This window comes from Mesoplodon bidens (genome assembly GCF_964165515.1).
Source record: "Mesoplodon bidens genome assembly, chromosome: 7".
In the NCBI taxonomy this organism is placed as follows: domain Eukaryota; kingdom Metazoa; phylum Chordata; class Mammalia; order Artiodactyla; family Ziphiidae; genus Mesoplodon; species Mesoplodon bidens.
In genome coordinates, this window is record NC_138164.1 from 10,068,568 (window position 1) to 10,082,244 (window position 13,677).

General features: G+C 40.5%; 1 protein-coding gene across 3 annotated transcripts in view; it reads right to left on the reverse strand.

Annotated features, from left to right (window-relative positions):
* Nucleotides 1–1,102: 1,102 nt before the first annotated feature.
* JHY (junctional cadherin complex regulator) overlaps nucleotides 1,103–13,677 on the reverse strand; it is a gene marked incomplete at its 5' end in the record, with an annotated part of 62,471 nt that continues 49,896 nt past the window's right edge. For all 3 annotated transcript variants that reach the window (XM_081240213.1, XM_081240212.1, XM_081240211.1), the window contains 4 exons: nucleotides 1,103–1,379; nucleotides 3,342–3,470; nucleotides 4,483–4,563; nucleotides 11,758–12,052. In XM_081240213.1, coding sequence (XP_081096339.1) covers nucleotides 1,182–1,379; nucleotides 3,342–3,470; nucleotides 4,483–4,563; nucleotides 11,758–12,052 — 703 coding nt within the window. In that variant the 3' untranslated portion in view covers nucleotides 1,103–1,181. The remainder of the gene's footprint in view (nucleotides 1,380–3,341; nucleotides 3,471–4,482; nucleotides 4,564–11,757; nucleotides 12,053–13,677) is intronic.

Genomic DNA, 13,677 nt, shown 5'->3' on the forward strand with positions numbered 1-13,677 from the left:
CTTTCCAGACTTTCAATGCTGTTTTCAGTATTAAGAAAAAGTTTTGTACAGGCAGCTTTTCTACTACATTGTGGTATATGTAAAATTTATACAATATAGGAATAAATCTCCAAAGCCAGTCCTTATGCCACCTGTATAGAGAAACAGATTTTCCCTAAATTATTGTTAAATGTGTCCATTTCTGGATGTAGCCATCTAAGAATGCAATGCCCATCTAGTACAAGCAAGTAAGTAAAATTTAAATCCTAATTTAATAGGATTTAAAATAGTCCCAGGGACTATTTTAAGACCTGGGAATTTCACAATGTTTATGCAGTTTCAAAAGATTCTTTAAAAGGGAAAAAATATTTATTAATATTGACATTCGGTAGGATGTTTTGTGGGATGTTTTTGTCTTAATGTTTTTGTGTGGAAGCACACATTTGATGAGATTTTAAGATATTTTTGATGGCAAGATGTTCAGCAAATTTATATACTTGGAGTCAGCAGCTTTGAGAAAGTGTCCCTCTCAGAGGTGCCCGAGTTGAGTGCTTTTGGACTTGGTGGATTTCTAATTAATATCTTGATGCTCTGTTAGAACAACATTGATATTTGTTTTACTTGAGTAGCACATCTAGAAACACTTTCATTTTTAAAATTTTACATATAAACCCTTGGCTAAATTTAGAGAATTTTGAAATATTTTGGAAATGATATCGCAAAATTTACCTGTGTTTAGTCCAAGTTGAGTTCTTTTTGATAGAAACTGAAGTGTTTATAGTTTTTTTTTTTTTAATCAGAAAAATGAGAAAGAAACTCAAGTAGATACATTTATTTCTGGGTAACTTTAAGAGTTTCATTATGCTAAGAAAGGGTAGCGATCATTTAAGAAATTAAAAGAGCCAATATAAAACCAAAAAGAAATAAAAGGATCCAGTATAAAACCAAAAGGCTTTACTCCCTAGTTCTTATTCAGCCCCAATATTAACTGATTTGAAAATAAATAATTAAAATAGTTTTTCTTCCTGGAAAGTAAAATACGGCACCATAATGTAATAGGGCCCCATATTTTAAATCCTGTACAAAGCAAACATGGATTGCAGTTAGATGACGATGCTAGGTCATCACTCTCAATGCAGAGTAGTGGGTTGGAGTTTCTCTTCTCCAAGTCCATTCCCTGGGCATCTCTGGTCATATCTTGTCTATACAATGTGAAGGGCTTTTAAAGCAGCCACAGCTTGTTTTTCCCTTTCATGTCTGTTCTGCAGTACTTCCAACAGTGAGATTTCAGGTAAAATGTCTCCTTTTCCAGCATGGGTTGGATTTTTCTTTTCCTTTGAGGCTTGATCACGCAGATTTGAAGGTTTGGGTTTGGGGATGGTCTTAGCATATTCCAAAGCCTAAAAGCATAAAGATAAAATTTTATTTGAGATGGGAAGTGAACCCTGGATTCCTTAAATTAAATCTAGTCTCAGGAAAGGTTTATTGATAATATAATTGGAGACTATTGCTACAATAATGTACTAATCGATGGATGGAAATGGAGACCAAATGGAAAATACAAATAATGCAATATAACGCAGAGTTTAAACAAAATAAATTAGCGACGTAACAAAATGCTGTGGAAAAAAAGAGAGTTGAAGAATGATATGTACGGTTGTGACTCTGGATGTTTTCTTTATAAAACTGAGTTTTATTCAAGTGCTTGAAAATAGATTTCTTATGTGTTTGATCTGTTTAGCTTCTGGCAGTCTTATTAAAACCAAACCTCTATTAAGAAGATATTAACTGACCTTTCCATCCAAAGAGGACTTGTTACAGCTTGAGACCAAAGACATCACTGTAATTGAGATAAAACTGAGTCTCCATTATTACACCAACTATTCTTGTTTCTGGGTTCTTACAACTCTGGCAAGTATTTATTAGAGGTTGAAAATTATTTTTTCCTTTTCTTTAGCATATCTATAGATACCTGGATACTAAAAAAAAGGCACTCTTTTTTTCAGTGATGTCAGTTCTGACAGGCATTACAATAAAGATGAGATTACTGAATATGATTTCTAAATCTGCCTTTATATGTTTTACTTTTCTAAAATTAACCATTTTTTTAAATTGAAGTATAGTTAATTTACAATGTTGTGTTAGTTTCAGGTATACAGCAAAGTGATTCAGTTTTATTTATATATATATATATATATATATATATATATATATATATACTTTTTCAGATTCTTTTCCACTATAGGTTATTACAAGATATTGGATATAGTTTCCTGTGCTATACAGTAGGTCCTTGTTGTTTATCTATTTCATATATAGTAGTGTTATAAGTTAATCCCAAACTCCTAATTTATCTCTCCCCACCCCCAGTTTTACAGCTTAATAAGAGTTTCTTGAGAGCTAAAATGGGAATGGATAGTATACGTAGGTCCTAGAAGGGGAAAAATCTCCAAAACAGTAAAACTCCAGACTTCTCAGGGTGTGTAGTTGACTTCTATTGGAATTTCTAATTATAGACTTGTTGCCTTGAATCTCTTCATGAACAAATAATGGACTGGAGAAAAAAAGAAAAAGTGGCATCATGGAAACTCAATCAAGTGGATTGAGGTCTTCAAGGTCTGAGGAAGAAAGGCAATAGATAGAAAATATGAGAGTCTGTGAAAGAGAACACGAAGTACAAATTCCTAAAAGCACCAAAGGGTCACTTGTCCCTCATGCAAAGGGTCCCATGTCCTTACTGGGACTGAGGCAGAGACTTGTACTGCAAAGCTCGGTGTCTCTATAGAACGTATTTCATTCACATCACAACTTAGAGTTGGATGACTTCTGAGAGGGAGAACATCCTGTATTTATCATTTTTATTGGGTTATCATTTTTATTGGGTAGAGGAACCTATATAGTACCATCCCTTAGGAAAAATATAGGGAATGAACTTGAGAGAAACAGTGAAGGACTTTCCTCTGACATAAGCACCCAGAGATGGCAAGATGCTAATTTCTTAAAACTTATTTAATGGTAGAGAAGGAAATTGATGGTTAATCAGGATTATTAGTTTTTTTCTACGAAATCACCTAACCATTGAATTTTTGTGTGAGAAACTCGAAATACTATACTTGGAGGAAAACATGTGGAAGACTAAAGATAACAGTGAACTTCAGGGAAAAAAAGAGGCTAACCTTCCAGCATCATATGTGTGTATATCATTTTTACATCAGTATCTGTGAATGATGGGGAGCCGCAGGAACAGTAGTAGCTAAAACATCCTCTGTTCAAATAATGTGGGAAATTTATTGTCATGAGGTCACAGAGGTTTCCTTTTAATTCTAATTAAAAAGACAACTGCCTTGGTGAGAATTTCTTACCTTCTGCCGAGGGACAGCAGATTTATTTTCAGTCTTTGCTATTTGTGGCTTTGACGGGATGGATAGTGCCTTCATGTTGTATTCCTTTACTTGTTTTGCATATTCCTTTTGCTGTATTAATTTCTGCATCTGTTCAGAGAAACAAAGTGAGGGTGACTCACAGGTCCTGCTAGATCGCTCTGTTCTCTGTTTAAATTGACACTAATTTTAGTGAGCTGGGCATACAGTGTCAGCCACATGGGGGACATGGGATCACTGTGTGTAAGGTGACAGCAGTGAAATGGTTAAGTTAATGTTTCTCCTAGAAACAGTTTCTCTTTAGGGGCGGAATGTCACTGCAATAGCATACCCAGTGTTCACTTAACAGTGGCTAAATCACATTCAGCCTCTTCTTTGTTGCGTTTACCCAATTTATTTTCACTTTTGCTTCCAACTTTGAACTCTACTCTCTTTTTATGCCTTGAGTGCAACTGCAGTTAAAACACATTAGATGGGGGCTTCCCTGGTAGCGCAGTGGTTGAGAGTCCGCCTGCAGATGCAGGGGACACAGGTTCGAGCCCCGGTCGGGGAAGATCCCACATGCCGTGGAGCGGCTGGGCCCGTGAGCCATGGCTGCTGAGCCTGTGCGTCCAGAGCTTGTGCTCCGCAACGGGAGAGGCCACAACAGTGAGAGGCCCGTGTACCACAAAAACAAACAAACAAACAAAAAAACACATTAAATGAAGATCTCCTTTCACTAGAGGAAAGAGAATAAAGTGGATGCACTTTTCGTGGCTTGGGAAACTCTTACCCTGAGTGTCTTCTCTGTAGCCACTCTTGAATATTATCAAGATAACTCTATTGGGAAAGACCAAGGACCACATAACACGCACATCTCTTTTCATGCGCATGCGTCTCACTTTTCTGTTCGGGCCTTCAAAACTAACTAAAAGGTGGATACATAAAACAACATTGGCTGAGTAATTTTATTTTATGGTAGAAGTAGTGCCTGGGGCTTATTACCAATGCTACTTCAAAAGGGTCTCTATTCAGAGGGAGACATTTGAATTAGGACTTGGTTCTGGGGGTATCTTTATATGGTTTTGCTGGAAGACAAATGGCAAATCCAGTCCTGGAAATGCTGTATGTACATCACACTCACTTTGTCTCTGATGGACTCAAGGTCAGGTCCGAGGCCTCCAAGCTTCATGTCTCTGTTCTGATAACCTTTCAGCTTGGAACTCTAAAAATACAATCAAAGAGACAGTTTCTTTTAAAGACTTGTATGTCCCCCACCCTCGAGTTGTCATGGCCACATAAGAAAGGGAAGAAGCAAAATGAAGAATGGCAGCCTGTGTGGACCGTGGGAGAGTGGGTGTGTTTCCCAATAATTCTTCCATTTTAATGGTCGTCATTGATAATAGTTTCCTTGGTAATTTGTAGCTGGTGAGCTAACATGTTTGGACTTTTCCACTTCTGCAATAAAAAACACTGAAATTCTGAAAATTATAAATAAAAAATTTCAATTGAGTGAAGTGCTGCTTTGTTATTAACATTTTTAACGTAACGGATACATTACTAATTCGCTGCTGCTGCTATGAGTAGTATGTCTAGTTTTGTACCGTTCACTGAACCAACTGATTTCCCTGGAACAGGCGATCTAAATGAATCAGGTAAGCACACTGCTTCGAAGAGAGAGCACCCTGTCTAATGTCATAATATTCAAAAGAAAGGAAACATTTAAGGGTTAAGAGTCTAAGCAAGACCCACTGAGAAACTTATTCAGTGTGATTTTGGATATTTTGAAAGGTACAAATACTTTTATACGATAATGCTTATTACTATTGCATATTTAAAGGGACAGAGTAACAGACCGAGGCTCTTTAATTATTAAATTATGTCAGTTGAGCACAGTAACAGGCAGGAAAAATACGAACGCGCTCCGGACTGTAGGATAGGTTAAGATATTCCCCAAACTCCCGCTTTTGACATGAAATCTGACTTGCTACTTGCAGCAGATACCCTTGTGGGGAAACAAAGGCCTTTTTTCTTTGCATTTGTGAGTTCATTGAGTTGTCTTCCTTGGGAAGGGTAGGAAGGACAATACCAAAGAGATGGTTTGGGTGACGGTAATGATCTTAGGGTACATCAGAATTGGTGCTTAGAATAAATAGCCATACGGCAGAGGCAGTACTGAACTAACCATGTATGGTACCACCTGTCTATATGCTAATGACAAGGCATGGTATTTTTCTAAATTTTGAAAGTTCCTGTTAATTATGAAGTCCTAAAATATACAATATATCTAATGTGCCCTTTCCTAAGAGAGAATTTGGCAGAGATCGTCCAGAGACTTTAAAAACAGAACATTTCATCATATAGAGAGTTACTGCATATAATTCTCAAATCTTAACAATGAACTTATGTAGACACAGATATCAGCTGTTACTACTCACAATGCCTACTGACTGACTACCTGGAGGTCAGACCACTTAGATTCTCCATCGCCATTTCCCAGGCTCAGAGCCCAAAGCTCTTGCCTCCAGACCCCAGCACTGAACTCTGGCCCATGAGATATGAATGAAGGTTTGCTGGCATAGATAGAGGGTGCATCTTGGAAAACCTTTAATTGGATTGGCACAGCCCCTCCCCCTTTCCCTTTGTCTTGCCTTGAATGTGGATGTGATTTCTGGAGATGCAGCCGCAGTCTTGTAGCCAGGAAAGAAACCAAGAGCAAGAGAATTGTACAAATACTGGTCCTGATGTTTTGAGCTATAGAACCACCAGTGCTAACAACGCCCTACCTGTGGATTAACTGTATGGAAGAAGAAGGAACCCTTATGTGTGAAATTGCTGTAAAGAGGAGTTCTGTGACTTGTAGCTAAAGGCGGCATTTCTAAGGTCCTACAAAATGTTTATAGTACATAGTGCTTCACAGGGCCAAAATCATGTGTCATTTAGGCAATACTTCTACACTGCAAGGATTTGAAGTTCTGTAAACAGAATTTGCCTGATGAGTATGTTAAATATTTGTAGTCAAAACTCTTTCAGTGCATCTGATTCTAAAAGGTCAAAGAAGACCCTTTCTTAAATCTTTGGACTAAAATAATTAAAATATAGTATACAGAAGAATATAATATATAGAAGAAGTATAGAGAAGAAATACTGTTCATTGAAAGCATTTCAAAATCGTAAATCTCCTTGAAGAGAATAGAGTCATCACCCAGCAAAACCACTACAGCTGCTTCCTGCCCTTTAGATGTATCCGTTCATACTTTTATAAAACTGTCCCCATCCTACAAATTATTTTGTTATTTTTTTTTGCCGAGAAGGTTACCATTCACTGTATTTCCCTGTCACTACATGTTTTCTGAAAATGTGATTTTTATGTATAACATTCTATTGTCTAGTTATAGTTGAATTATTTAGCGATCCTTCTAAATGTTGAACATTTAAGATGTCCTAGGGATGAGCATTGTTTGTGGGCTACTCTGATTATTTCTTTGAGATAAATTAAGAGAAGTGAGATTATTGAGACAGAATCATGAACATATTGGGGGCCATTCATGAACACTTCTGTTAACAAGGTAGAAGAATGCTCTTTTTGTCCAGACCTCGCTGACACTGGGTATTATCACATTTTAAAACCACTGCTAATTTTTAATAGGTGAATGAACTCAGATATCCTATACTTTGCGATTGCAGATTTGTTCTTTATCTGGCATATGCCATCTCCGCCATTGTTTTGAAATCACTATGTTACCATTTGCCAAAGTAAACCAATAATGAAAAAGGAGAGAAGCCCACTCACATCCAAGTCATAAATCCAATTTGTCCAAAACTGATGAGACAGAAATGATCAGCGCCCAGAAATCGCATCCTTAGTCTGAAGCAGCTTAGCTTTAATCATTCCACCAACTCACAAAAGATGTAACGCAAAGCATGAATAATTGCTTATTGCATCCCCCCTGAAGTTCTATCACCTCGAATAAACGTCGTGGCTGTCACAGGAAAACAGAACCGAGGGTCCAGCACTGCAGACTGACACGAAGGAAAGAGAGTGGCCCGAAGGGGTCATCTCCAAATGCCACTGACTCCTTGACAGGCTGAGCTGCTTCCAGTGAAGAGATGTTTCTCAAGGGAGAGCGATGGCCCCTAACAGTTTGTTCCGGGTGACTGGCAATGAAAAATCCTGGATTTACTTGTCAGCTTCAAGTAATCTTGATTGGTTCTCAGTGCTGTAATTTTGTTTGATCTCTTTCCATCAAAATTCTTTTTAACAGCTTTATTGAGATAAAATTCACACACCACCAAATTCACCCATTTGAAGTTGTACAGTTCAGTGGTTTTTAGTATAGTCATCAAGTTGTGCAGAAGTCACCACAATCCAATTTTAGAACATTTTCATTGACCTAAAAAGAAACCCATACCCATTAGCAGTCCCTTCCCTCCCCCCACCTCCAGCCCTAGGCAACCACTAAGCTACTTTCTGTCTCTTCAAAAGGCTTTCATAGTCAAATAATGCCTAGAATTTAGTTTGATTTATCTCTCTTTGGCTGTTACAAGACCAAAAGGTCACAATAGCACCATGCCCCCCCCCCAGTTTTTAAAATTAAATCAACAATAATAGTCTCATTAGGTCTCCAAACACGGGGCAAATAAAAGCATGTTTTCAAAAAATCCCCGGCAGGGTTTGCTGCTAGTCTTTGTGTGAGATGCACACAGGGTGACATCAGCCAACCCTGGCTCTAGCTGACAGCTGACCAGACCAGATCTACCCCTTGGAATTGGTGTCCACTGGTCGTGGTTTTGGCAGAGTCTGGCATAGGATCTCCTGGTGGAAGTTTTCTGCCGGCCATCAATCACACGTCTTCGCAAGCCGGAAGAGTGACTTTTATTGTAAACGTAGGGCAAAAGGTGCCTGACTTGGAAATGACATTGACTGTCCCGGGGGGACTTGTTTCAACTCTGAGAGGTCGTGCCCCGCTGTGGGGGACACTGTGGGGCTTTTCTCCAGAACATTCCTCAGATGTGTAAGGGTGAGAAAGTTACTCAGAGACGGGACAGAAAACAATGCCTCAAATACTGGGGAACAGCAAGTGAAGGAAATTTGCTCTGTGGTTGCTAAACTTAATCCAAATAAACCTCGTCTTAGAAGCAGTCAAGCAGCAATACCCGGATTGTCTGTGACAACAAACACACGAGTTAATTACTGCAGCTCAGCTCAACACAGCAGTCAGAGAACTCCGTAAGCAGTTATTTTGTGGCAGGTTGCAGTAGATATTTTTATGACTGTTTGTCATCACTTGTGCTGTGTTAATCTCTCACTGCCTGATGTCTGGATTCAGTGGCATGGACAATGCTGAGTGTTCATAAACTGGTCACAACAGAACTGCCAGGGGAAGAGGAACGGTGCTTGGGCCTGTTATCTTGACAAATCCTCAAATTTTGAATGTGATTCGAGTCGATTCCCTTGGAAACCATGAGATTTGCTTTGACTAGGAAATGGGCATGACGTGGGTAATGAGTCCCTCTGTCTGGGGCCCCGACTACCTGCTGTCCTATACAAATAGCTCGGTTCTAAATCATTTTAGCTTCTGGAATGGCTTCCCGGACAAAGAGTGCTTCTGTGTCTTTGTTGGATGTAGGCTGAAAGTCTTGGATGGAGAAAATGGATACGTGTGGATTGCAACATCTCTGAGAGAAAGCAGGAAGGCAGGGATTTCCCAAGTTGGAAAGAGGGCTTGGGAAGTGGTAAGTGGAAGTTCTCTTTCTTCCTCTTCCCTCCCCTCCCCGATCTTAGATGTCTCATGATACACCATCACTGGGTACTGTCGTCTGCCTTCCCTCGGTAAAACACAGATTCAAACTACCAAAAGGAGAAGGAAGGGAAAGGAAACTAACATTTAGTTGATGTCTATTCTTTGCTAGGCACTAAGCTAAGGTTTTAATACATTATGTCACTTAACCGTCAAACCAAATCTACAAAAAGAACAATTCTGATTGTGCGTATGAGGAGATAGGGGCTCAGGTGAATTAACTTGTCCGAGTCACAGAGAGATTAGGTGATGAGAATTTAGAAATGGCTGAGTGCGTGACTTCCGCTAAACCCTGCTCGTTAGGAATTGTTAAAAGCTTGCATTTTCAACAATAATCCACAGTTGGCAAGAACCCTAACCCAGAAGGTTCTCTTCCGAGGTAGTGAGTTTGAGCTCTTTTTTAGGCCCTGGTAACTCGTAAATTCCAGAGGGACAGGACGCCCTCACCTTGAGAATGTGTTGGTTCCTAAGCTCTGAATACATTTCCCTATAGAAATAATAATACGCACAGTGTCTGGCTTCCTAGCCCAGTCTACAAACCCTATTCTATTTATGAAGTACTTGAAAACACTACTAATCGTAGCTCAGATTAGGTACGATTAACTGTCAAGTAATGATGTTTTGGTGGAAAAATAAGTTACTTATGAACCCAGGAACACATTTCTTCTTATTTGCTGTGAAACTGGGGATCATCCCAGCTCTAAACAACCAGTAGTGGTTTCCACAGCCTGGGCAAGAATTAGGTACCCCGGCAGGACGGAGGATGTGAGGGAGGGTCACATGAGGAGCCCAAGGAGCCCTCAGGTCAGCGTGTGGGAAGGGGCCGAGGGAAGGACCCCGGGGCTGTGAGCCAGCTGAAGGCCTAGGCTCGCAGGTGGCGGCAGTGGGCTGGGGCATTTCATGTGCATCAGCCTCTGAGGTTCTGTCTCAGGAGGACACAGCAAGCTGGTCCTCCTTTTCTTCTCTGCAGTATGACCCACTGTCGTTCTAGTCCAGCTTTCCCTTCTTCTCTTCAAGGCCACCCTTTCCTTTTTTTCTGAGGCCCGCATGTGGGTGTCCACTGACTTCACGATCCCCTACTCCTGGAGTGCCCTGCGTCTGCCCTGCACACCACAGCCAGAGCAGTCTTTCTAAAACATTAAGCTAACTGCGGTTAAAATTCTTCCATGCCCCCCGCCAACCCACCACCCCCTCCCCACCAGCTGAGGGATTAGAGCCCTCCTTCTTCCAGTGACGAGCACGGTCCTCGAAGACCCGGTGCCCCACCTACTTCTCCACTGTCACCTCTCAACGCTCAGCACCTCCCAGTTTGAGTGGTAGCAACCCTGAAATGCATCAGTTCCCAGCATGCTTTGTGTTCTCTCAAGCTTCAGAACATTCACTTACACTGGTCCCTCTGCCGGAAATGCTTTCAGTCTTCCTTCTTTTGCTAACTCTCAATCATCCTCTAAGATGCCTCACGATCACCTCCTGAAGCTCCGCTTGACCCGCAGGGGGGGATGTGTCCCCCTCTGTGCTCCTCTGTGTTCACTGTGCATCCCTCTCTCTTTTATTTCAACATGATACTGCTGGGGAAAAGGCGTGGCTCGTTTGCTATACATCCCAGCACCTGACACAGTTCCTGGTAGGAATTCAACACATATATGTTGAGTGGAACTAAGGATAGCTCCCTAAATCTGCCTTATAGTGGACGCCCCACGGGTGTCCACTGGTTCCCCGGCTGTTGGGAGTGTTGTCTGCTATGGCCCACAGTCGAGTCCCTCCCTAAGAACTGACCTCAGCCAGATGGAGCGGCTGTGCCCAAAGTTACAACGCTCCCCCAGAGACAGTCAATAGCCAATGGCTGATCCATGTGGGGGAACATCTGGGTTCCTTGCCTCTGACGGGCCATCCCAACTTCAGAACCCTCACGGGCTTGGCTGAGGCATCCTTTGCACCAGCCTCAAAGCCGCCCCTTCTCCCTCACCCAGCCCTGCCCTCTCCCTCCCCGACAAGAGTGGTTCCCCGGTAACTCTCTTGCTCACAAATCTCCATTTCAGAGTCTGTTCCTGGTGGGGCCAATCCACCACAGGACTATTGCTTCCAGCCAGTAAACTGGGCAACTATTTCCCTGTTGCCCAGTAAAGCAGAATGCATTTTCTAGCCTTTTCCTTACTATTTGACACTAGAAACAAGTGATCTTTCCTGAGGGGTTTTTATTGTTTGTAACAGTAGAGAAACACAAAGGACATAAAAAGACTCCTTCAACGCTCCTTCATTTCTTCCTGGAAACCTTCCTCTTTGCCTCTCACCCCCATTTCCCTTATTTAACAAAGCAGACCTGATGGGAAAGACCTAAGTGCACAAAGGTGCTAGTCATGGTGAATCTTAGGTAAACACAGAACTCAGTAAAGCAAACATTTCAGAAGAAAGCTCAGTCATTGGCTGTCCTGGGTGTTTTACTGCAGGAGCTGAGGTGAGATGAAGGCTGAGAAGGGGTGGGGACTAGAGAGGAAGAAGGAGGGGGAGCAGCAGCAGCAGCAGCAGCCCTATTCCAGGCCTGAGATAAGGAGAATGAAAATCAAGGTCCCTGTGTATTATCAAAATAAAAGGTTAAGTAAGTAAGATGTTTTTATTACCTTAATGCTGCTTCTTTTCCTATGCTCCTTCCCCTTTTCCAGTTGAAACAGATAGTCTTCAGAATTGCTACAGCTAATTTTCACTTGGTTTCTTTGGCTTCTCTCTGAACTGAGTTGGGATTCACTTTCCACCCTTGACGGTATGGGTGGAAGCGTGACGCCAGGTAAGGCCCCTTTGTGGGGATGCACCTCAGTCAGATGCATTAGGGCCTGCTGATGCTGCTCCATTGTCTGGGTGAGCCGTGAGTCTGGAGAAGCACTAGCAGGTTGGCTCTCAGAGGAAGAATGGAACTTCCTTAAAGGAAAAAAAACACAAATCTGTTAATGAAACCTAGATACATAAGACTTTTAGCATAAAAGTCTTTATGAACCATTAATTTGATGTATTTATCACTCCCCCAATCAAATTAATGTTCTTTAGCTTAATCTTTTCATAAATACATTAATTTCTTAATATCCTCTATTTTTTCTTTAGGATATTCTAGCTCTTACTTAGAACTTTCATTTAGTGCATTCAGAATAGAAGAAATATCATTCTGAAAAATCAAAGGCATTCCCACCACAAAATACCTGGACAGGTTGGATTAAATTAAACAAATGCCCTTCTAATTAGATAGTTGGATTTGTAAGAGAGACAGGGAATCTTCAGAGACCACAAACTAAACAGAAACTAAAACTAAAGCAGATTTAGATTAGATGAAGCTATGGCTTTCTTTGAGGGAGTTTGGACCTAAGTGCTTGAGTTTCACCATTCAACACTGGTATGGGATATGTGAGATCTTCGCTCTGTGTCGGGCAGAGAATCAGAACTGAGATGCCTGCATGAAGGCTGTATGTAACCCTTGAAGAGCTACACCTTCAATAAAAAGGCAAATTAGTGAAAAACTCATTCACCAGCCTTGGGAAACAACAAAGCAAGCCTATCTGTCTTAATGTAGGCTCTGAGCTGGAGAAAAAATTCCCTGTGAATATCTATGGGACAATATTTGGGGTTCAAATTTACCTTCCCCACATAATCATGGAAATCCAACACCAAGAAATTAACATAAAGTGATCCTAGAGGAAGGACACCTCCCTAATATCTGGCGGAAGCAAGTTCTCTGGAAGGATACATTCCCACCCAAGCCTGCCTAGGTGTCTACAGATAAGATGGATAAACATAAGTTCACAATCCAAAATCCTAGAACATGTGAGTAAATAACCTACCAAGTATGAGAATCAGCAGATACACATGCACACACACACACAAAGCAGTAGTAGATTTCTAAGAACTTAAGGTAACTGAATATTAGATAGCATTCATAAGGAAGCATGTTTATAATGATTAAAGACATGAAAGAAGAAATCAAAACCCCGAGAAATATATTCTGAAAAAATAACAGGAAGGTTTTACTCAGAACCATGTAGAACTCCTAGACATGAAAAACACCATTACTGAAATTTACAACTCAGTGGATACACCAAAGAGCATATTGGAGCTGAAGAGACTTAGAAACTTAGAGGAAATTTCTCAGAAAGAGGCATAGAGGGATAAGAGATGGAAATAAGAAACAGTTAAAAAGACACAGAGTCTAGAATAAGAGAATCAAATATACATCTACTTGGTGTTCCTGAAGGAAAATTAGAACAAATTTGGGAGACATAATATTCAAAGGAAAAATGGGTGATAATTTTCCAGAATTTATGAAAGAAATGAACCCTCAGATTTAGGAATCCCAGAAAAATCACAAGCAGGGTTACAAATTTCAAACCTAGATACATCACAGCAAAGCTTCAGAACACCAAAAATAGAGACCTCAAAACCAAGAAGAGAAAAAAAGACAAAGACAAAAAGAATGATAATTACATTGATAAAAGACTTTTCAAAGAAATAGAGAAGCCAGGAAATAGAAAAACAGTGTTTTCAAAGAGGTTAATTCT